At 39.5% G+C, this 25,398-nt stretch overlaps 1 protein-coding gene across 2 annotated transcripts in view; it reads right to left on the minus strand.

Annotated features, from left to right (window-relative positions):
• Positions 1-25,398, minus strand: part of fam131a.L (family with sequence similarity 131 member A L homeolog) — a 37,961-nt gene that overhangs the window by 6,902 nt on the left and 5,661 nt on the right. The window contains exons 2-4 of one of the 2 annotated variants that reach the window (XM_041563207.1): positions 13,659-13,783; positions 3,536-3,629; positions 1,827-2,009 (exon numbers count right to left, since the gene is read on the minus strand). In XM_041563207.1, the coding sequence (XP_041419141.1) occupies positions 1,827-2,009; positions 3,536-3,629; positions 13,659-13,783 (402 nt within the window). Of the gene's footprint in view, positions 1-1,826; positions 2,010-3,535; positions 3,630-13,628; positions 13,784-25,398 lie in introns of both variants that reach the window. The other variant, XM_041563206.1, reaches the window with a different exon arrangement.

A 25,398-nucleotide genomic window follows, 5' to 3' on the forward strand; every position in this document is an offset into this window, starting at 1 on the left:
CATGGCGCCAGTTGAGTTGTGCGCATGCGCAAGTTCAAACTCGCGCACATCAGCATGCATGGAAGCACTCATCGGCGTGCATGGAAGCACATATCAGCACAAAAGTGCGATTCTATCTGCACGCATGCGCGGCAGCGCAAGAAGATGCTGAAATGTCGGGGAGAGAGGGGACCGGACATGGGGTAGGCGACAGAGCAGGTACGTGCCTGGCACGCCCCCCAGCTTTGTGCCCTAGGCATATGCCTACTCTGCCTACCCCTAGTTCCGGCCCTGGGCACAGGAATGCAGAGAGGCTCAGAAATTCTGGAGAAGGAGGATACAGGTCATGTCAGACAAATTTGATTGCTTTTTATGATGAGGTAAGTAAGATGCTGGACAGTTGGGGGGGGCAGTAGATGTGTTCTATTTGGATTTTGCCAAAGTGTTTGATACTGGGCCCCACAAACGACTCTTTCTGAACTAAGGTCTGTTGGGCTTAATGAAGTTGTTTGCACTTGGATAGGAAAATGGCTACAGGATCGGGTACAGAGGGTGGTTGTTAATGGTACATTCTCTACTTGGAGTAAGGTTCTTAGTGGGGTCCCTCAGGGCTCGGTATTGGGTCCACTTTTATTTAACTTGTTCATTAATGACTATTGGGAGGGTGTTGTAAATAATGTATCAGTGTTTGCAGATGACACAACACTATCCAGCCCAATTAATTCCATCCAGGATGTGGCATCCTTGCAACAGGATCTTGACAAACTGGCAAACTGGTCAGCTAAGTGGCAGATTAGATTAAATGTGATAAATGTAAAGTTATGCACCTGGGGTGTAAAAATATCCAAGCCACTTATACCCTTAATGGGACTGCACTAGGCAAATCCATTATGGAAAAGGACCTTGGAGATGATAAACTTGGCTGTAGCAAGCAATTTGGCTCTTAAGGGTGCAGGAGCGGCTTTTTGCCGCCCCTGGTATGCTTTCAGCTCGCCTCATTGGCGGAGCGCCCCTGCAAATAAGGTCTTGAGCTGTATTAAAAGGGGCATAGAGCACTTGTAAGGCCCCATCTAGAATATGCCGAACAGTTTTGGTCTCCATCACTCAAACAGGACATTATTGTATTAGAGAGGGTCCAGAGAAGGGCAACTAAGCTGGTAAAAGGTATAGAAAATCTTAGCTATGAGGAAAGACTGGCCAAATTGGGGATGTTCACGCTGGTGAAGAGGCGTTTAAGGGGAGGTATGATAACTATGTATAAATATATAAGGGGATCATATAATAATCTCTCCAATGCTTTATTTACCAATGGGTCTTTCCAGCTGACACAAGGTCACCCATTCCGATTAGAAGAAAAGAGGTTCTGCCTAAATATTCGGAAGGGTTTTCTTTACAGTGAGAGCTGTGAAGATGTGGAATTGTCTCCCTGAATCAGTGGTACAGGCTGATACATTAGATAGCTTTAAGAAGGGGGTGGATAGCTTTTTAGCAAGTGAGGGAATACAGGGTTATGGAAGATAGTACAAGTTGATCCAGGGACTAGTCCGATTGCCATTTTGGAGTCAGGAAGGAATTTTTTCCCCCTCTGAGGCAAATTGGAGAAGCTTCAGATGGGTTGTTTTTTTTTTTTGCCTTCCTCTGGATCAACTAGCAGTTAGGCAGGTAAAAAAAAAAAAAAAAGGATGAACTTGATGGACCTATGTCTTTTTTCAACCTTACTTACTATGTTACTTACTATGTTACAGTATGGAAAGGCCAGTCTGTTGTAGTAGTTCGAAACCAGCTAGAGTGTCATATATTTTACCAGTAAAGTAACAACATGGAAGTGTGTGAATTTTACTACTTACCTGCAGCAAATCTGGCTTCCTGCTCTCCCTCACTTAGATGGGAATAGGAGTTGAAATGAGTCTCCAGAGCAGCTGGAGAGTCGCTGGGTTTGCTCCAACCCTTCCACTCAATCAGGTGTGCGACACGTCCCTGAGCCATAGCAGTGGGCTTAGTCACATGATCCTTCACCACCTGTGAGATTCCTGGGAGATAAGCAAAGGACAAAATTTTTTTTGCCAGATTACATGAGGGTTCATTTACCAACAATGGGTAAACTAGCCCCAGCAGTAACCTATAGCAACCAGTAACTGAATTGCTATTATTATTCTATCTGCAGAGTGATTATAGCTAATTGCTTATTGGTTGCTATAGGTTACTGAACAGGGGCCTGGCAATATTTACAGTACAAGTCCTGTTTTATGTGTTTGCATATTTCACATCACTGCTTAGTTTGAAGACCATTAAGTATTACTTTTTCCTTGTATATACAGGGCCTAATTTACATAGCGGGCACCCCTAGGCCCGTTGTCGTTCCTTGCCCCCATCCCCTCCCTTTTATTTGCTCGATTTTCATCATCGCGACCCAGTGTCGGACTGGGACACCAGGGGCCCACCAAAAAACCTCAGACCAGGGCCCACCAAAAGTTTTTAGACCAGGGACCCACCATCAGTACTATTTTCTTCCTCTCCTCACTCAACCTCTATTCTCTTCGTCTCTTCTCTTTAGATACTATTACTATTATTTCATCTATTTACCCACTTTGTTCTCATAGAAATGGGGAATGTCCATGAAATAGGCCAAAAGTTTAGCAGCATGAGGGCCCACTGACACCTGGGCCCACCGGGAGTTTTCCTGGTATCCCTGTGGGCCAGTCCGACACTGTCGTGACCGAAGCAATAGGGATTGGAGCATGGGAGATTAAAAAATGATTGTAGCTCCTGCTCATCCCCAGTGTTTATGAACCAGTGTGGGTGTGGTTGGGCAGCATGCAGCCCCCCTAAAATCCTGCCGCTGTAGGCCCGGGCCTTGGTGGCCTCTCCACAAATCCGGGCCTGTGTATATATGTGTCATTGTAGATAATGTTTAATGGGGCAGGCATACAGTATGTTAACAGGAGCAGCAACAAAACATTTCTGGTAACTTCAAGAGCAAAGATTTCATTTTTAAAAGCAGCCTTTTTACTCTTTTAGAGGAGAGAGCATAATTGCACTCTCTGTACCAGTGATATGCCCTCCTCACCCCTGAAGGAGCACAAAGAGGTAAGTGCAGGGGCAAAGGCAGAAAAAGGGTTTGCAATCTCCAGTAAGGACAGAATAGCCCCTGGTGTTTATTACTTGTCCTGTAATGTAGCAGGCTCATAGCTGTAGTAAAAAAGAGAAGTGAATTTGTTTTAATATTTAAATATATATATATATATATATATATATATATATATATATATATATATATATATATATATATATATATATATATATATATATATATATATATTGACAGTGAGGGAGAAATGTAGCAATAAAACTGGAGATGCATGAGGCCATGGACTTTTTAATAAATATCTGTAATAAAGGTCACAAAATTATCATCAATTACCAAAAGAATAGATTCCGGTTAGCAGTTTCTTGATTCAGAGTTATTAAGCCTCCTAACTTGCCCAGTGTAAATGTGTCTTTCCTACTTCCAAATGATAATAATAATAATAATAAGGCCACGGGCCGATGCGCTCACCGTGCAGAGAGGACCGTGCCAAGGCTGTAATCTCATGAATGGTGAGTGCTCTTCGAGACTTGGGTAACATCTCACCTGTATCTTCAACATGTAACTGTCATGTAAGGGAAGAGAAACAAGCAGATGAGACTGGGTAGCATAGTGACTGATAAAAAAAATGATTATTTATTCAGGTGGCAAAACAGCAAGGACGCTGCAATTCCACAGTTTTTTTTTCACTGGTACCTTTTCTATTACACTACCAGCTACTTATAAAACCTTAATGCACAAGAAATTATGGGGATTGTAAATTCCTTCAAAGCACCTGTCTTTGGCCAAACAAATAACAGAGATGGCTTTTTCTTCCTTCTCTGCTCAAAGTTATTACCTCTTCCCCCTTCGGATAGCTTGATGGAGGCCCACTTTGCCAAAAGCAGGGGCAAATTAATTAATAGCCAAGAAGCCCAATGTGATCCAAGGCCCATGTAACTTCTTTTTCAATTATTTCTATTTTATTTTATTTATTTTTATTTGCGCTGCTGGGTCCAGTTGAGCCCATGTGATGTGAGAAGAAAGCAGGCAAGGCATGTGTGTGCACCCAGATGGGTTCAAATCCAGTGATCTCATTGGTGAGTGTAGAACCTGACCAGGCATAGAGAGCTTGGATACAAACGTGCCTGGGATCTGCAAGCATCCAGACAAGCAGTAGCCTAGAAGGGGCCCCACATGTTATTATACCGTCACTGGCCAAAAGACTCTCCAACGTTCCACAGAAGGATTCACTGGATATAAAGCACTAACTTCCAATACTTTAAGTGTTGAAAACGGATAAACACCTGTAGAATAGGACAGAATGTAATAGCCTAACATAAATATAATATAGAAAGTATAGACATCCTTCATAACTCGTTGATGCACAGTAATGTTCTCCCCAGGCACTTTTAGCTAGATGTTCAACCCACTATTTTTTATAAGCCATCTGACTGTGAGCTTTGGGCTTCAGGAAGTGATGATCTTATATGACTACCAAAACATTTTTGTTCCGACCTGTACTTTGTTCATTCATTCTCATATAATACCCTTTGCCCCTATGCAATTCTCACGGCTAGCAGAAAGAACAGGATGTACTGAGTGGGATGAATATAAGTGGATAATACTAGTATTTTTATCTGAGCAAATTAATAATTGTGCCTTTCACAAGCAATTTGGAGATTTCAGGATCTACACCAGAATTTACAAATTGCTTTCATAATATTCTGTGATTCTGCAACAAGAAAAAATAATAAAGACACTATAAATAAACCTATGCAGAAAAGATAGTGAATCATTTTAACACCATTTATAGCTCTTGTGATAAGATTCGAGCCGAATAGATATCCATACAATGAAGCCTTTGCATACTAATATGAACAAATTGACGCAGAATTCATTTTCTTATTGCTTTTTGTCATGGAAATGTAAACCCACACATGTCATAATACTCAGCTACTGTACATGCTAATAAGCTTTACTATCCTAGCAAAATGCAGGACACAATGATAGATGTCACCGTGTTCTAGGGATGCACCAAATGCAGACCAAACCAAATCCCAATTTGCATATTCAAATCAGGGACATCATTTTGTGAAGAAAAGTCACTGGTTATAAGTATTTGGTTTGGCCAGGCACAAGGATTTGGCCAAATCTTTGCCAATTACCGAACCGAATCCTGGATTTGGTACATCCTACTAACCCCTGGCTTAAGGTGGCCATACACGGGCCGATAAAAGCTGCCGACAGACCAAGTCGGCAGCTTATTGGCCCGTGTATGGGGGCCCCCGACGGGCTTCCCCGATCGAGATCTGGCCGAAAGTCGGCCAGATCTCGATCGGATGGGGTTAAAAATCCCGTCGGATCGCGGCCGCATCTGTTCGTTGATGCGGTCCCGCGATCCGACCGCCCGTTTGGCGAACGCTAGGATCCGATCGTTGGGCCCTAGGGCCCACGATCGGATCAGCCCGATATTGCCCACCTCAAGGTGGGCATATCGGAGGGAGATCCGCTCGTTTGGCGACATCGCCAAACGAGCGGATCTATCCGTGTATGGCCACCATTAGAATTGAATTATGTGACATTACCAAGGGCTATACATAAGAAGTTCCATCCAGTGTCCCTACTTAAACAGGAAGTTTTAGTTTGTATTTAAATCTTCGCCATGATCATTCCTTATTGAGGAAATGAACATAACATTTGTAGCCTCTCTGCTAAAAAGGGGTCCCCAATTTCTGACCCAAGTTTTGATTTCTTAACTAAATCCAACCAACTCCTCCATAAAGACATTTTTTAGAGCCATGGTATTGTTATTTCCTCATATTGATTGTTGTAATTCTGCAGAAATGGCTTTATATAATCTAGGAAAGGCCAACAACAATATACACAAGTACTGCACAGTCATTTCCATTACTATACAAATAAAACCACTGCATTGTTTCCTGCTTTATCCTCTAAAAATGGATAAATTTTAGAGCTATGAAACTTCAGACAGGTGAAAAGACACCTAGATTTTACCAGGGACTGTGTTTATATTTTTTTTTGCGGGGTGGGTGGGAGCCTGCTTAGCTCAACATGTAATATATTCTCTGCTTGCCCAGTGCTGCTTGTGTGTGCCATAATTCTCTACTTGCCCAGTGCTGCCTTTGTGTGTGCCATTCTCTGCTTGCCCAGTGCTGCTTGTGTGTGCCATTCTCTACTTGCCCAGTGCTGCCTTTGTGTGCCATTCTCTGCTTGCCCAGTGCTGCCTGTGTGTTCCATTCTCTGCTTGCCCAGTGCTGCCTGTGTGTGCCATTCTCTACTTGCCCAGTGCTGCCTGGGTGTGCCATTCTCTGCTTGCCCAGTGCTGCTTGGGTGTGCCATTCTCTGCTAGCCCAGTGCTGCTTGTGTGTGCCATTCTCTACTTGCCCAGTGCTGCCTTTGTGTGCCATTCTCTGCTTGCCCAGTGCTGCCGGTGTGTGCCATTGTCTGCTTGCCCAGTACTGCTTGTGTGTGCCATTCTCTGCTTGCCCAGTGCTGCCTGTGTGTGCCATTCTCTACTTGCCCAGTACTGCTTGTGTGTGCCATTCTCTACTTGCCCAGTGCTGCCTTTGTGTGCCATTCTCTGCTTGCCCAGTGCTGCTTGTGTGTGCCATTCTCTGTTTGCCCAGTGCTGCTTGTGTGTGCCATTCTCTACTTGCCCAGTGCTGCCTGTGGAATGTAAGCCTGTTAGGGGTTTGCTCTTGGGGTTTGTTAGCATTTGGTAATTGTATTATCCACAGGGGAGGATGAGGCATATGGATTTAAGGGTATGTTTTAACAAGACTTCAGTTTTTCACATATGAGTGATGAGGGATTTCCCTGCAGTGAGCACCAACCATTTGGTTATTTGGTATGCTACCACCGTTAATGTGGATATGATCTTAAAAGTTCTTGTGGTAACATGGGTGTGGTTTACAGCGGGTGTGGTTTAAAAAGGGGAGTGGCCAACACTTACTTCCATTAACGGCCCTCTACCACATAGGCCAGTAACATTTTGGCTCTCGGTACCACAGAAGTTGGACAGCACTGCCTTAGAGTATTTCCTAGTCTTGGACTAGTTACCTAAAACCAAGTAATAATTTTTTTTTGTACAGGTCTGTGAACTGTTATCCGGAATGCTTGGGACCTGAGGTTTTCTGGATAACTGATCTTATCGTAATTTGGATCTTCATACCTTTCGTCTACTAGAAAATCAGAAAATCATGTAAACATATAATAAACCCAATAGGCTGGTTTTGCCTCCAGTAAGGATTAATTATATCTTAGTTGGGATCAAGTACAGGGTACTGTTTTATTATTACAGAGAAAAAGGTAATCAATTACAAAATTTGGATTATTTGGATAAAATAGAGTCTATGGGAGACGGCCTTTCAGTAATTCGAAGCTTTCTGGATAATAGGTTTCCGGATAACGGATACCATATCTGTACCTGAGAACCACGATTCTAAGGTCCTGTTCTAAGGTTCCAATTTTGAAGGTAACTTGGACCAGTAGTTTATCCTAAAATAATAATTTCTTCATTTTAAACAAAACTAAAAATGTATCATTTCATGCACTGCAACACACAATAGACAATAGAAATTGATCACAGACTCATCTTTTCTCACTTATTCAACAATTCTGGTAGCAAAGTACACAAAACACTGCCAGGAAGAGGAATCGGATGTTATGGGCAGGAATATTTTACTGCAATAAACTCCCAATCAACATAATATGCTACAAAGGATACAGAAGTAATTATACTCCTCTCACAACCAGTCAAAAGACCCACCTTCCACCATTGGCATCCCTATAAAAATAAAGAAATAATTTTCACTGAGCATAAGGTGCTATCATTCTAAATGAATCATGAATAGATCAACATAAATCTGTATTAATAGCACCAAATATATGGAGACAGAGCTTCTGTTTTTAGGATAGGATTTTGCCTGATTAATGCACAATGTTGCTGTTTTCTTTTAAATGACATCAAGGGGCCTATTTATTAAGCCTCAAATTTCTTTGCTCTAGTTTGTAAGGGATTTTTTTTTTTTTTTCGAGATTTATTATTCTCCAAAGTTTCTTACAATCCAAATCTGAAAATACTCCAGCTAAAACCTTTCAAAGTCCTGTAGAAGTCAATGGCAAATGTGCCTTTCACAACTGGAAGATGTTTCTTGCCTTCATGATCTTCTAAAGTTTTGGGCTGTTTGACACTGGTTTTTGTTTGAAAATCCGAAAAATGTGTGGTTTTCGGACAACAATTCAAAAAAGTTGCACTATTTGAATTGTCGCACAATTTCGTTGCAACTTTTCCGGCACATACAATTTTCGTTCAGATTTTAAGTCATGGTTCGGAGTTAGGTCGAATTTTTTAAATAATAAGAACAATTATGGGGGAATGTAATAAAAGTCGGTAACTGACAAAATATTCGCAATGTGAAAAGTTATGCCTCTGTGTGAATAAATGTGCCTTTGTGCAAATTTTATATAGCTTTTGTGAACCCGGAAACTGTTTAGGACCACTTCCGACAGTGGAAAAGGAGGTTTGCAAATTTTATAGTTAGCGCCAGGGCACAGTGAATGTAATAAAACTTCTTACTAAAAATGTTGTTATGTTTGCTCCAAAAGATTACGACACCTTCAAGCACTTCTTAAAAGTGGGAAATGTGCAATTTAAATTTTGCAATGCGCAATTAAAGTTCTCAATGTAATAACAGTTTAAGGAAGAGTATTACATTGCGAAATTAGACTTTTTATTCTTATTTGTGCTAATTGTTTTGCTATTTGTGACTTTTATTACATTAACCCATTAGAGTTTTTTTAAACCCTCCCCCCCCCAATGTAACTACAGCATACTATACTGGATTTATTGGCCAATAAAAAGCATCATATTTCAGGCTACATTTATGAAGTATATAACTATAGATGGAACATAGATTTACATAAAGCAGGGAATAATCTTGCAATATGAAAGACATTACACATATGTATGACACAGGATATTGAAAAAAATAGCCTCAACTCGCCTTTTTGTAAACAACAGTGATATTTCAATGTTTGCCATACATTTTAAACTAACCTCAAGGTATTTTCTTAAGCACTACTTTACTGGGTACCCTCTAAGGAATTCATGCGACTTTAGAAGGAGTAGGTGAAGGGATTGGATATAAAATGAAATCAAGGACTCTCCTCATAGAAACATTCCCAAAAATACAACAAAAATGTAGCATGGGGCACTGACCTGATATTTTTTAAAATGCACTCAACGAGGAGACAGTAGAAAAAGTATTCTGAATACAGAACTTCATTAAAAGCAGACAGCATGGGGCACATGCCTAATGTTTTAAGAAGAGCTCAGAGCACTGAGTTCACCTCTGTTGCAGAACACCCACACAGACGTTGCCATTCAATGCTCTGCCAGGGAGAGAGCAAAAAACCCCACATAGCTCTGCAGCGCATTATATAAGGAAACCAGAAAGGATCACAGCATGCTGCCAAATGTTCTGTCAGAGAGAAAGTGGGAAACATAATGCACTCGGAGTGTCTTTATCAGGCATAAGTTTTTTCGTAACAGGTGGCATCTATATTCTCCACCCACCTCATTATCCACCTCCTCTCAGAGAGCCTACATCAACAAGGTAAATTTCTATGGTAACCTCATCATAAAGACAATCTCCCAGGATACAGAGAGAGAACATGTCAGGTGGGAAGAGAAATAAAAATAAATATGAGAGTGGGGGAGGGAGGAAACAGCAGTGCAATATGAAAGGGAATAGATTTAGCAGCTAGGTTAAATCTATTCCCTTTCATCTAGACCATTTAAATCAATGCCATATAAATTAGTCTTTCCCTGCAGCACAGTACAGTATCCTGTAGCTCCCATACTTACCAATGCTAGATAATGGCATTCTAACACATGCTTTTCCTACTACTTTGGGGTCATCTGTAAACATGACTGTGGCCCTGGAGGTCCATCTGTGCTCAAGAGAGGTCAGGACTAGCCAGAGAATGAAAGTCTTGTTAAAGGAGAATTAAAGCTTAACTAAAGAAGTAGGCTAGGAATGTTGTACATTATGTTCTGGGCTTCTGTCCCAGCCCAAGGCAACCACAGTCCTTTAGCAGAGAAGATCTGTGTCTCTAAAGATGCCCCAGTAGCTCCCCATCTTCTTTTCTGCTGATTCACTGCACATGCTCTGTACTGCTGTCACTTACTGAACTTAGAGACTAACTCACAATATACAGTACACATAGAATATGAATGCCACAATATAAGGCTGATTAGTAATTAATACAGATAATTACTACATGGCAGCACAGAAACCAGTGCAATTAGCATCAATTGAATAGTCAGCCCTGTAGCATCAGCTTATTTTACAGACAAACCTCATTTTGTCTGCTTGATAATTTGTGACGATCCCTAAGCTTAGCGCCCACTGAGCATGTGAGTGTCGCAGACACTTTCCAAGATGGTGACCCCCCTGTGACAAGTTTGAGGTCCTGGATCATTGCTGCTATTGACAAGCTGAAACTTTAGGCTGGGGCAATAAGTTCAGTATATAAAATATGGCATTTTTAACCACATTCATTTTTAGGGTTTAATTCTCCTTTAAAACCCTGAACCACACCACAGGGGACCCATAATACTGCCCTTGTTTCTGTACCTGTTAATGCAAATCAGCGTAGTGCAACAGGGTAAATTGGCTCAATCTCACACCATCTGACTCTTTTTTCCAAGCACTCTAGTCCCAGAACCATTGGCAGCTGAAGCTGATCTGGACCTGACTATACAACTATACAAGCTCCAGGTCAGCAATCCCTGGCAAATTATACCTCAAACAGATGTTGTTTTGGTTCAGGAGGCCTCTGGAGGAGACCTGGGCTTTTAAAAAGGCTTTTTTGCTTTAAGATAAACTGTCTCTTTAATTCCTTCCAAACTCATGATAAATATCACCGTTATAATGAACCATTAATCATTTTTATTTACATGCACAGAGCAATTATATTGCTTAATTGGAACACCATATGTTCACCCCCAAATATGTAACTAATGCAGTTTAGGAGAGTACAGTCATTTTGCAGTGGAAACAAATATATTTTCTAAAGTAGACTATGAATGAAAACCTATTATTTTTAATACTTCATGGGTCTTTTGTTTTACTATTCACAATGTTAAGTTTTATATTGCATTTTGTATTTTTTTGTAATGTTTAGTATAACAAAAAGGTGACTTCCCTAGTAAAGGTATTGGTTTACATGGGTTTACCTACAACTTTTCTCATACATTGGCTTTTCCCTTATTGACTGAATACTGTAGTGTAAATCTTTGCAGATTATTCCTAATATATCTATATGTTACTATCCTTGCCCATTCATTTAAACTAACTGAATCCTTATATGTAGATGTTTGTTGTTTTAACATCTCCAGGGTCTTGCCTGTGCAAGTTTGCAGAGTCTAAGGCTTGTCCCCAATGAGCCAGGAACAGCAGATGTACAGAGGACTCAGCCTGAAGGCCAGTAAGAATGTGATTTGGGGTGAATGTTTAATTTGCATTTCTAAATATTCCCACTGGGAATGCCAGATGTGGTAAGCTTTGGGTGAAAATGTATTTGCTGCCCTGGATGTTCCATGAATATTTGCATGTATTATCATTATATGAGGTTAGGGTCAAGTATTCAATATAAAATTTAAACCACTTTAAAAGGCAGTTGAACCCTGAGATTGAGTTTGAGTACTCTTTGATCCAGCTCCATGGAATACAGTATTGTGCTTTTATTCACTACACTAGATCTCCAAGACTATAGATTATGTTTTTTCAAAGGTTACTTTAATCACCAGCAGAAAAGCCAATGGAGAATATGCCCATAAACAATAAGCCTTGGCCATGTCTAAGGACAAATGACAAAGATATGCACAGTTCAGTGGCTGTGGGCAGGGCTGGAACTAGGGGTAGGCAGAAGAGGCATGTGCCTAGGGTGCAAAACTTGGGTGGCGCCAGGCAAGTACCTCACATGCAGCCTACCCCTAGTCCGGCAATTGTTACCTAAGTGAAAAGTGGGTGCGTTCTCTGAAGGCAAAATGCTTTGTGCGCGGTTACGCACGTGCGTCCTCGGTTGAGCACGGTTACGCACGCACGTTCCCGGTTGCATGCAGTTACGCACGCACTTGGTTCGCACTGCTTCTTTTGCCAATGGAAAAAAAAATCCTGAAGACACAGGGAGAGGAAAACCCTCCGGAAAGTACAAGAAAACCTTGAGTAGTCATTCAATAAGTAAGGTTTAGTAAGTCAAGCCTGTATGTAATCTTGTGTTATGCTTACTAGAATAAAATTTGTCAATTAGGTCCTTTAATAGGGTTGCGTTCTTGCTAGGTTATGATTCATGTCCAGCATTATGACAGAGCTTTAGTTTAGCTAACCATTATAAAGTAGCAGCCATTTTGTCACAGTAGTCGGATACTATTTGAAACCAACTACTAATAAAACTGTAGCTTTCTGAGGTGACTAATGGGAGCCCAGGAGGATAAGGGGGTAGAGGGGACCCGGAAAACATTTAATTACTTTTGCTCATCATTTTTCGGGGGACTCCTAGAGCTGTTTGATCAGATCAATGAAAGAGGTGAGGGCAGGTGGAATTGGAAGAAGCTGCTTCTCCTTATCCTGCAGTATATATCCTATGATTATTCAGAATGCCCCCTGAAGTATTGGTTTTAATTTTAAGGTCATAGTAACTTATACTTCAAGAAAAAAAATCGTGTGTGCTATATAGGGCATATTTGTTCTGAAAAATTATGAAAATGGCAACAATGGCCCAGTTAGACCTACTTATTAAAGTTGTCTCCAGGGTTGCCTTCAGACAAACTAATGAGGCCACTTATACTCTCTTGGCTATGTCCCTTTATTCTAAGCTACCCTCTGAACCCACCCAAACCTTGTCCATTTCGTTAACTAATGCTTGTTTTTCACACTTTGCACCCTGCCCTTTACATGCAAACATAACCTTTTCATTTTAGTGTTACTGGTCCTACATAGCCACAGCCTTCTACACTTTGGATTGGCTGATAAAAATATAATTCTACTTCAGTGCTGAACACAATTCAGAAAGGCAATTAATTGATTGGTGTCCCTAAAATGGCAGTTTCAGATCCCACATAACTTGAATGCCTGTAATGTAAAAGTGCCAATATCTGCATGCTCAGTATCAGAGACCATGCTAGTATTCAATTGTAGCCTTTACAGGAAAATTTATCTCTTCATCTTTACATCCTAAAGTGAACAGCATTTTTGAACAGACAATAATGTGTAGGTCACATTGTATTATGTTGTGATGAAGGCTGGTTTGCTGAGAAATCCCAAGATGATATAACTGGTCGATCACATTTGACATTAATTATGTTTTTTTTTACCTTGTTTTAACTTGTCCCAAGTCCCTTGCAAGCAGCCCATTCAAAACGTGGCAGAGCAAATATGCACAAAATAAGTCATGGCAGTGATGCAATAAAGTTGCAAACTTTGCCTCAGGTCTATTAACCCATAGTAATCAGATATAGACCTGGTGCTACCTTTGCATCTTTTTATTACATTACCATTTCATAGTGAGGGAAGGTATGTGTCACCTCCAGGAACTCCTGGCTGTCCGTGGGGACCCGCAGATTAAACCTTCGAACAAAGGATGAACTTTTCTGATGGAAAAGTGCAGCAGTACACCTTCCCTCATTCCACTCCACATGTAGAGCTTCCACTGTGGGGAGACGCAGGAATTACTGAGAACATGTGGAGATAACAATCCCAAGTTAGGCAGCAAGAACGACTCCAAAAACATGATGGAAAAGGGTAAATCCCTGCATAGGTTGAGATAGTTCATGGATTTGCAGTGACACAAGCAACAAAGAATCTTATGTGTGGACCAATGGTAAGGTGGTGTAAGTCTGTATGTAACAATAAACAATAAATAAGCACCCTAAATGTATTCTCAAATGTTTTTCTTAAAGGGGGTTGTTCACCTTCTAATTACATTTCAGTATGGTATGGAGAGTGATATTCTGAGACAATTTATTATTTGTGTTTTTCGAGTTATTTAGCTTTTTAAACAGCAGCTCTCCAGTTTGCAATTTCAGCAATCCGGTTTCTAGAGTCCAAATCTTTCTAGCAACCATGCATTGATTTGAATAAGAGACTGGAATAAGAGAGGGCCTGAATATAAAGATGGGTAATAAAAAGTAGCAATAACAAGCCTTACAGAGCATTTGCTTTAGATGGGATCAGTGACCCCATTTGAAAGAGTCAGAAGAAAAAGGCAAATAGTTAAAAAAAATTATGAAAAAGAAAAAAAATTAAGTCAGAATTAGAATTAGCCATTCTATAACATACTAAAAGGTGAACCACCCCTTTAAGAGGCTGAAGTTCAAACAATGCTTGATATTGTGCAGCACAGCATGTTTTCCCCATATTTCCATGTTTTATTAGCATTTCCCAGAACAGCTGTGGAAACTGACAATATGATGCACGGGGCAGAGCTCACGTATATGGCACTTTCTGCTTGTCATACATGTGAGCTCGGCCCCTTGAAGCTGTAATTATTCTCACCCCTTTCAGCAAAAACGAAAGGCACACACCTCTGTGCCTCCTCTGTCTTCTGACAATAACCCATGATAGCAACCAGCTATCCAGGGAATACCTCCTTGACCCTGGGACCCCACAGAAAAACAAGTTACAGGACCCCTCCACTGCAATTCTAATTCCCTGCTTGTGTAACCCACAATCCACCCACCGATAATCCACAATAGTCATTCTCTTCCCCCATCTCCACAGATGGTAATGGAACTGCAACAATATTTTTCCTTTAAACTATTTTTCCTTTAAACTCAAGGGGCCCATTTACTTAGTTCGAGTGAAGGAATAGAGGAAAAATAGTTTGAATTTCGAATGGTCGAATATGGCTACTTCAACCATCGACTACAACCTTCGACTTCGAATTGAACGATTCGAACAAAAAATCATTCGACTATTCAACCATTCGATAGTCGAAGTACTGTCTCTATAAAAATTTCTTCGACCCCCGAGTTCACCACCAAAAAACCGAGGCCAATGTTAGCCTATGGGGAAGGTCCCCATAGGCTTCCTAACAATTTCCTGATCGAAGGAATATCCTTCGAATCGTTGCACAATATTTGGGAAAGGCTGCTTAATACATGAATTATTAGGACTGCTTTTAATCCACAAGTGCGACCATCACCTCTGTACTTGACATTACTGCTTGATAACAGGCCGACAGCTCTGTGGGGAATTTCAGTGCTCTGAGCTACACTGCACTCTACTAGGGAACATAAGTCATCTATTTTCCTCAGGGATCCATACATTATTTAAGCACAGTTCAAAATTTAATAATTTATGTAAAAGGAGTTAAAAGTAATATGGAAGCAGGACATTTACATTTCTTTCCCCATTTTCATCATATAACCTGACTAATGTAAAAAAAAAATCTCTGTGAATGACATAAGCCATTTTGTGATGTACAAGCCCAAATTGTTAACATACAGTATATGATACAATACATGACAATGACTTGCCAAAATATATTTATATATATATATATATATATATATATATATATATATATATATATATATATATATATATATATATATATATATATATATATATAGTGTTTTATGCAATACTCTGTATGTTTGTTCTGTTACTAAAAACTGCTTTGCTCTGACCAATCCACTTATATACTATATCTGTATGTAGCACTATCCTTCTAAAATAACATTTCATAAATCACAGTTTATAAATTCTATGCAGTTTTGCAAATGGGCTTTTCTTGTGTGTTTTGCTGATTATTTGCCTTTCTACAAACTGAAATGCAATTTGGTCCCTAGGGTCAGTGACCCAGCAACCACAAAATAGATTGTTTCAAGGGCCAGAATTATTATTATATTTTTTTCTATTAATTTACAAAGGTTTTTTTCTGAATTCTGACATTCCAGTGCAACCCTGGGTGCAAGGGTCAGTTAGTCGGTCAGTCAGTCCAAGTGATTCAAAAACAAGTGCAAATTGTCCTAAATGTCTACAATACAAGTTAATGATACCGTTTATTTCTCATTTAAAGGGTGGTTAACCATAAAATTAGCTTGGGGGCCTTATTTATCAAAATTTGAATTTCATTTAATTTAAAAAATCCGACCAAAACTAGAATCCACGATTTTCACAAAAAGACAGAATTTTTTTATTTTTTTGCAGTAAAGTCCAAAATAGTTAGATTTTTGGGCTAATTCCAGTGCAGAGCACAGAAAATTCCAAATAGGATAGGGACCTCTCCCATTGACTTATACACAACCTCAGTAGGTCTGAGATGCAGGATTTTTGGATTCTGACTTTTTCCATCCTCTGGGTATCATAAATCTCAAAAAAAATTGAGTTGTTTTTTTTTTTGCGCTAACAATTTGGATTCTATAGTAAAAAAAACCTCATATTTTTGGCATTCGGACTTTAATAAATAACCGCCTTAGTATGTCATAGAATGTCCACTTCTAAGCAACTTTTCATTTGGTCTTCATAATTATTATTTTTTAAATTTTATGCCTTTTTCTTCTGACTCTTGCCAGCTTTCAAATGGGTGTCACTGACAAAAGCTACAAATTTATTGTTATTGCTCATCTTTCTATTCAGGTCCTCTCCTATTCATATTCCAGTCTCTTATTCAAATCATTGCATGGTTGCTAGGGTAATTTGGACCCTAGCAACCAGATTGCTGAAATTGCAACCTGGAGAACTGCTAAATAGAAAGAAATAACTCAAAACCCACAAATAATAAAAATAAAAAACAACTGCACATTTTCTAAAATTATCACTCTTTACATCACACTAAGGGGCACATTTACTAAGCTCGAGTGAAGAATTTGAAGTAAAAAAACTTTGAATTCTGAAGTATTTTTTTTGGGTACTTCGACCATCGAATAGGCTACTACGACCTTCGACTTCGACTCGAACGATTCGAACTAAAAATCGTTCGACTATTCGATAATCGAAGTACTGTCTCTTTATAAAAAACTTCGACTACATACTTCGGTAGTTTAAACCTACTGAGGTACAATGTTAGCCTATGGGGACCTTCCCCATTACTTTTCTAAAGTTTTTTTGATCGAAGGAAAATCCTTCGGTCGATGGATTAAAATCCTTCGAATCATTTGATCGTTCAATCGTAGGATTTGCGGTAAACCCTACGAATTCGATAATTCCAATTCGTAGGATTTTTACCTCGAGGGTCGAATTTGAGGGTTTATTAACCCTAGATATTTGACCCTTAGCAAATGTGCCCCTAAAAGTTAACTCAAAGGTGGATGACCCCTTTAAGGCAATTATATTAAAGACAGGCTTATCAGAATAGTTCTGATTAAGAAGGGTACATGCCAGCATGTTACCTTGTGGAAACCCTAAATTTGTTGTGAAAAGTAACTATTAGTTTGATATAGCCAGCATTATTCTATAATAATATGTAATTAGTTTGTCTTTTTCTGGTTTTGGAAATATTTACCTTTTGTTCTGAAACTCTGAGGCTTGGAGTTTTAACGATTTTATTTTACCTCAATTACCCTACAAACAGGCAGCAGCTTGGTGGGAATTACAATGAAAAAGAAGATAAGCACTCTGATATTTCTGATTAATAATTATTTATTCCACTGTGCATACCAACTGAAACGTTGGTATGCACAGTGGAATAAATAATTATTAATCAGAAATATCAGAGTGCTTATCTTCTTCATCGCTCTTCATCACATTAAGATATAGCACCCATTTGTTCGAGTCAGAGTGCAGATACACACCTGGACTGTGTGTGTGTGTGTATATATATATATATATATATATATATATATATATATATATATATATATATATATATATATATATATATATATATATATATATATATATATATATATATATATATATATAAATAAATGTTCATAAAGTACCTGCACTCCTTCCTTTCGGTATGGGTGGGTGCCTGGTCAGTCAGGGTATGTAGATTCAAGATGGACCAGCACTCCAAGTTTTTCAATCAAACAAGTGTTTATTTTAACATCACTCAAGTGTCCAACGTTTCGGCCCACATTAGGGCCTTTATCAAGGATAAAGGCCCTAATGTGGGCCGAAACGTTGGACACTTGAGTGATGTTAAAATAAACACTTGTTTGATTGAAAAACTTGGAGTGCTGGTCCATCTTGAATCTATATATATATATATATATAGTGGATAATGTACCCCCTACTGTAATTTATAAAGATATTATGTTACCGAGGAGTTATGTGACCATATAAAAGCACGAGGCCGCAGGCCGAGTGCTTTTATACAGGTCACATAACTCCGAGGTGACTTTTAATATCTTTATAAATTTCAAGTAGGGGGTACATTATTCATTATAATCTAAAGTTTCAGAGAGAGAAGGGAAGTTGTGGAGGGGTATGCCTGTGTGAGTGCTGAGGGAGAGAAGACTCCTACACAGACTGACTGAGGCTTACCATGTGGTCATGGTAGGTGGTGGCACACTGCAGTAGGCAGTCTCTCTGTTCAAGTCTCGTGAGCCGAGACCTCCACACTCTGTCTCCCCAGACTCCACACAGGGCAGTCACACAGTCTGACTCCAGCCAGCGAAGCAGAGGGGAGGGGGGCGTGCCGGTGCAGCACAGCTGTGACGTCCACACTCTGTCTCCCCACCCACCCAGTCTCCAAGACTGAAGAGTGACAGGGTGTGGGAGGGGCAGAAGAGGGAGAGAGGCGCTGATCATTCCCCATTGATTTGTGTTTCTGGAGCACAAGTTTTTCTGCTGCTGCTGCTCTTAAAGAGCCTCCCTGCAGCAGGGCTATTTGGCAGCCCGAACTCTGCATGAGGCTGCAGCAGTCACTAAACAGCGGCGCTGCTCCTAACAGGAGAGGGAGGGAATTAGGTCAAAGGTTAAAACCCGCCTCCTTAGACGGCACTCACTGCCTGACATCTCCGCTCCCTGGGGCTTAGAGTTTTGGCTCTGGGGAGAGGAGCGTTCCATGCCCTATGCGCTGCGTGAGTTAGTACAATTTAATCCCAGCAGTCAGAAGGGAGAGGGCAAGAGCGGAGGTACAGTAAAGCTGCAGGGAGACGGAAGTGGTGAGCAGCAGAGGAAGTGCTGACCCAATAAACGGCGCGTTCCGACGTCAGAACGCGCCGTTTATAAGGATATAATTTACAGTCTGGTCCCATAGGGAAATGACCAGACTGTAGATTATATAGTGAATAAAGTACCCCCTTTTGTAAAATATAAGGATATTATAAGTTACCGAGGAGTTTCATGACCATATAAAAACACGAGGCCGAAGGCCGAGTGTTTTTATACAGGTCATGGAACTCCGAGGTAACTTCTAATATCCTCATATTTTGCAACTGGGGGTACTTTATTTATTATAATACACAAGTTTTAGGGAGTCATGTGACAGAAATGACATCAGAACTCACCGTTTATAACTGATGACATCAGAACTCACCGTTTATAAGGATATAATTTACAGGATATTCATGGCTCTTGTGTATTATATATATATATATATATATATATATATATAAAATAAAGGCCAATAGAAAAGTCAGTTATATATTTTGTAACATCATTTAATATAAAGGTGAACATCTAGATTAAAACCATTTTCCAATTAGCTAATGATAAACACTTAGCATATAGCTTATTGTCATGAAGTCACTGAAAAAAAAAGAAAATATAATGGTAATTTGATGGTGATGCTTCTGCAAGGATCTAGATAATGTCAGTAAGTCATGTGGTATGTTATTAAAGTCCCAGAAGACACCATCTCAAAGATGCTGAAGAAATACAGAAATGAAAGGCCATTACATGGTACCAATGATGGTGTAGTAATAATAGTGTAATGTAACAACAATAAAAAGAATCAATAGCCTTAAAACAAAAGAAACCTGCTGTTTGTTCTATGGCCAGGCTATTTTACTAAACATAAACCTCTGCTTTATGGCAGAGCTATACTGTATTGGCTTCTATCCAGCAGCTATTAAATTCTGGTGGAAATCCAGTACCAGAGCCAGGCATACAGCTGCTATTGGCCTCAACACTTGCAACTGAATCTTGTGAGGGACACTCGCTGCTCACCTACAGCATCTAACTGCAATGAAAGTTTTGGATAATCAACTGAGCATATGAAGTTTGCCTCTCAGTAATCATCTTGCATATTTATTAGTACCAAGAAGTGCTAATAAATTATGAACTGACTTGCCCCTATATAAGTGCAACGAGAAAATAAGTCAGTAGGAATATTAAACGATGAGTGTATAACCTGTTTTTTACAGTTTTCGTGTTTTCTGGGATGTGAACACACAAGCAGTCTGCTTGGAGGCTTAGTTTTTGTTAAACATTAGTAAGTAAGGGATAGAATGAATTTAGCCTTCTTACTTAATATAAATAATAAATACACATCTTTAATCAATCTGTCAGCAATGAGTTTTAGAAATGTACATCCCTGTCATTAAAAATTCAGATTATAAAATGTAAAACTGCTACATACATGATCACGGTTTTCCACTTTGATATTCCTGTTATTACCAGTTCTGAGAAAATACCTCAAGCTCAAATAAGACAATAAAAATGACTGCTATATAGCTCAGTGTCTCTTGAAAAATACAAAATATTAACCCAAGGGATAAAATGCAGAGGGAATGAATAGCCTTCACTGTGACATGGGAGAGTATGACATTGACAGAGTGATGGCTACAACATGGACCGCTGTAGCTCCAGGCAGTTTACAACCACAAGGGCTGAATGAATAACTTAAATGTACATTGAATACAAATGTTGACTTTTTTCCTTTTCATGTTAGATTTTATGCCGTTTTGTTTCCCACCAGTCCAAAAGGATTAGATTATCTTTTAAATCACGTATTGGGAGCTCAGTGGTGTGGATGAAATATTGCTATATTTTGTTTGAGGATAAAGTACAAAGACAGTAATTTGTAATTATACTGTATGATTATTGTCAGGCATGTCAGGACACTGACTTCACTAGTACATGTATGGAATCCCTTATCCAGACACCCGTTATCCCAAATGAGATATAATTAATCCTTATTGGAGGCAAAACAATCCTACTCAGTTAAATTCATGTTTAAACTGATTTTTAGCAGGCTTAAGGTATGCTGATCCAAATTAAGTAAAGATCCCTTATCTGGAAAACCCCAGGTCCCATACACATGTTTCTATAGCCCTGAAGAATGTCCTTGTTTAGGCAGACATGGTCTATAGGGATTCTCTATTTGGCCAGAATAAAATGTTGTTTTTTACTATTTTTTTCCCTTACTTTCCTGCACTGTTTTTATGTTCTCATGCAATATTATTATTACAAAGGTGAGTATTGTCCATTGACAAGAACCAGCTACATCTGTCTACAATCTCCACCTCTATCCAGTAAGATCTTGCAGTGGTTTAGTCATAGAAAAAATTGTAGATTATACATGGGTTGTGTGTATCAAAATAACAGCCAAATAAAAACAAGAAATGATGCCATAGGCAGAAAAAGTCGAAGGGTGGGAGGCAGAGCACATCACAAAAAGCAGTCTACAACCCTAACCCTGACATCTAGGACCCCAAGTTTACCAGTGACAATTTGAAACAGTGAACCAAACCACAGTCCTAACCAATCAAGTCTACCAGGACCTCATACTGTAAAACATAAAATATAGAAAAGTAGGGTTTACTACAGAGTTGTCAAATTCTGTTTTTTTATTCTTGGTAGAGAGCTTGTTCCTGAAGTGACCCTCAAACTAATGGATCCTGGTATGTGCCGCCTCATAATTGATTTTTCAAACCAGCAACAACATTGTTGAGATTCATAAGCCACTAGTCCAGTGTTCCACATGTTGTAGCCCTAGGGTCCTGAAGCATGGAGTGCTTTTTTGTAATCAAATGTATTAATAAAATGTATACCTTTTTACTAAAACACTAAAGTTGGCAATTTCTGTGAAGACCCAGAGTGCGCTGCTACAACTGGTGGTTTGCGGGAAAGGAAAAAGTAGGAAAAAAATTTTACTTCCTTGTTTTGTGACAAAAAGTCCCTAATTTGTATATGCTTATGCAAATTAGGATTCGGTTCGGCCAGGCACAAGGATTCGGCCAAATCCTGAACCAAATCCTGGATTTGGTACATCCCTAAGTACTAACCTAACCATGACATGATCATTATTTGCACTAATCTATAGAACTGTCTGATTAAGCCGTTTCTATTAGCAGATTCACATGACTGCATTTGTACATTCACACAGCATGTAACGATTCCATGACAAAGCCACAGGATTCACCTATTTAGATCCTGTATGTTCACCCAAAGCACTATGTGAACTGCAAAAAGGAATTGACGTCTGACTGATCTGTTATCACGACTGGAGAAGCATGACTGTAGTTTTGTCTTCTATTCTTCTGGATATTTGTATAAACTGATTTAAGCTGGTTTTCTTTCCCCAGACAGGGCTGCAGGCTTTTGTGGATTCTAGTTGCATTAAACATTGATATACTGCAGTAACTGCAGTATTTTTGTCACAAGAGTAAAGTTCTACTCTCAGAGTGATCATTACATGTTTCGTTAAAAGCTCTTAATGGAACTAATGCCAGAATCATTAGTTACCCACAATTAATGCACACTTACTTACATACCATACCAACTACGGCACTTTCTAATAACATTACACACAAAACATTACACAACCTCCAATACTGCCTGATGTCCCCTAAAGTTCTGTCTCACGGTGTTGAAGACTCACACTGCTGCACACTCATTGTAAGAGTTAAAGGGGTGTTAGCCTTTAAATTAACTTTTAGTGATTTTGGTACTGGTTTTAATTGTTTATTATTTTTCGTTTTTGAGCAGCTCTTCAGTATGCAATTTCAGCATTTCATCTGTTTGCTAGGGTCCAAATAACCCTAGCAACCATGCACTTAAAAAGAGACTGGCATATGAATAGGAGATGCCTGAATAAAAAGATCAGTAATAAAAATTAGCAATAACAATACATGTTGTATTGTAGCCTTACAGAGCATTTGTTTTTAGATGGGGGTCATGGACCCCCATTTTGAGAATTAGAAGAAAAAAGGCAAATAATTAAAAAAATAAAAAAAATAAAAATAATGAAAACCAATTGAAAAGTTGCTTAGAATAGTCATTCTATGACATACTACAAGTTAACTTAAAGGTGAATCACCCCTTTATGGTTTCATTTACTTAGAGCACAGATAGAGGTGCATGAGCACTAGGGGGTACAAAAACACCAATGCTTGTTAACTTTAGCACAGCCAGATTATATTGAACACTCACTTAATTACTGTAAGATAGAGTTGGACTATCTATAGCTGTGTCTGATAATACTGAACACTCACCTACAACACTGTCTGAAAATACTGCATACCCACCCACAGCACTGCAGCAATCTTTATGCCTAGTGATGTCACCAAATAGGTGCTGGGCACATTAGGTTCTATTTAAAGTGATACTGCAACATTCCAGGTTTAAACAGGAATGTGTCATTATGTCTAAACCCTAGTGTATGTCATGCTTTCTAATTGAGGTGTTCTCCTGCTTCCCACTAGATCACCACTTACTAAACTGTCACTCTACAACACGGCTTAAAGGAGAGCAGCTTTGTGAGTGACAGTGCACATGGGGGCGGGCAATGTTCTTATAGGCTGGAAGACAAATATAAAATTGCCTCACTCCCCTAGCATGACATAACTACGGAAGCTACTCAATTTCTAGGAGTATCAGAGAGTAAAGCAGATTAGTGAGTGGTGAACTGGTGTAAGGCAAACGGGCACATCCAGTAGAAAAGATTAGTAGTGCTAGGGTTTACATAGGTATAGTGACATGTTCCTGGTAAAACTAGAATCCCTTTAATAAGAGAGGTAAAGTATGTTTCATGTCTCCTAGCCTGTATCAGCTGACCAACATGCACCATTCACTTGTCCATTTTCAACTAAAACAACTCATTGGTTGCTCTGGGTTCCTTTCTCTGAATGTGTTATTACAATACCCTTACAGAAAATAACAACTGGCTCCAAATGTATCTCATATTGCTAGCACCCTACAAGTAGCCATCTCAACCTCTTTTATCATAGCTCCGACTAAAGATTTCCCAGATGAAAATGTCAAAGAACTGGTAAAAGTATGAGTAGCAGCAGTATGAAATGACAACAAGTATATCTTCTTAATATATACAGTGATTATGAGCCAAGCTTTGATTCGTTCATACAGTGAAGTAAATTATATACTCTATGGGGCAAATTCACCAACCTCCGAAAATAAGCCAGCGACGGCTTCGCTCACAGAACAACACTTCAGCAGGCGTAGATTCGCCAGGACAGCGCCAATTCACTAAAATCCAAAGATGCGTCCAGGGTGCTGAACGTTGGCAAAGTTGCACTATCGTTACTGCGCCAAGCAAAGCGAAGTTGCGCTAGCTTTGCTTAATTTGCATATGGCGGGAAGTTAAAGTTCAATGGACGTATATGTTGCAACAAATACACTACACAAGCCCTGTAAACCTTAATAAAAGAGAATAGAGTTGTTATATTGCCCTACACCTGAGCCCAGTGCATAGTTTATGTGCCATATGTTAGGAAATGTAGGAAGGAAGTGGGTTACCCCAAAAAAATTTACGCTCTTTTGCAGCCTATCACCCTGAAAAAAGGAAAAGACGCCAGCGTTTTTTGGGACTTAGAGAATTTTTCAACTAAATTTTGAGGAAGTCCTATCTACTCTATTGCACTTCACCTGGTCTGAGGTGGTAAAGGCAAGTCTGGTGCAAGAGGTAACGTTCGGTAAAATCCGCATCTTAGTGAATTTGCGTAGTTACGTCCATTCGCCAGAGCGAATGTGGGCAGCACTCCGCTCTTTTTGTTTCAACTAGGGTGCAAGGTAAGGAAATCAGATATAGGAAAGAATGACCAGCAGCACAGAGATATTTCTTGAGGTCCCTGTGTGGACAGAAAAGTCACGTCGTCGTCGGCTTTACATGTGATTATTCTAATACACTTTGATTATTCACTAAATATCTCGGTGCTGCTGGTCATTCTTTCCTATATATATATTTGTATCCTGTCTTCTTCTAAAAGATAACAAATGTATGCATAATGTATATGTGATAAAAATGAGGTACAACAGTGTGCATAGGAAAAGCCTACAACTCTATAGATTTCACTAAGCTGCAGTGGAAAGTCCACTAGGTCACCCAGCACAGGTATGGGCTGATTGTTAGCAGAACACTGATCAGTAGTCAATGTGTGGTATAGAGGGTCTCCATGTCTCTGATGTAAT

The sequence above is a fragment of the Xenopus laevis genome, chromosome 5L, assembly GCF_017654675.1.
Source record: "Xenopus laevis strain J_2021 chromosome 5L, Xenopus_laevis_v10.1, whole genome shotgun sequence".
NCBI lineage: Eukaryota > Metazoa > Chordata > Amphibia > Anura > Pipidae > Xenopus > Xenopus laevis.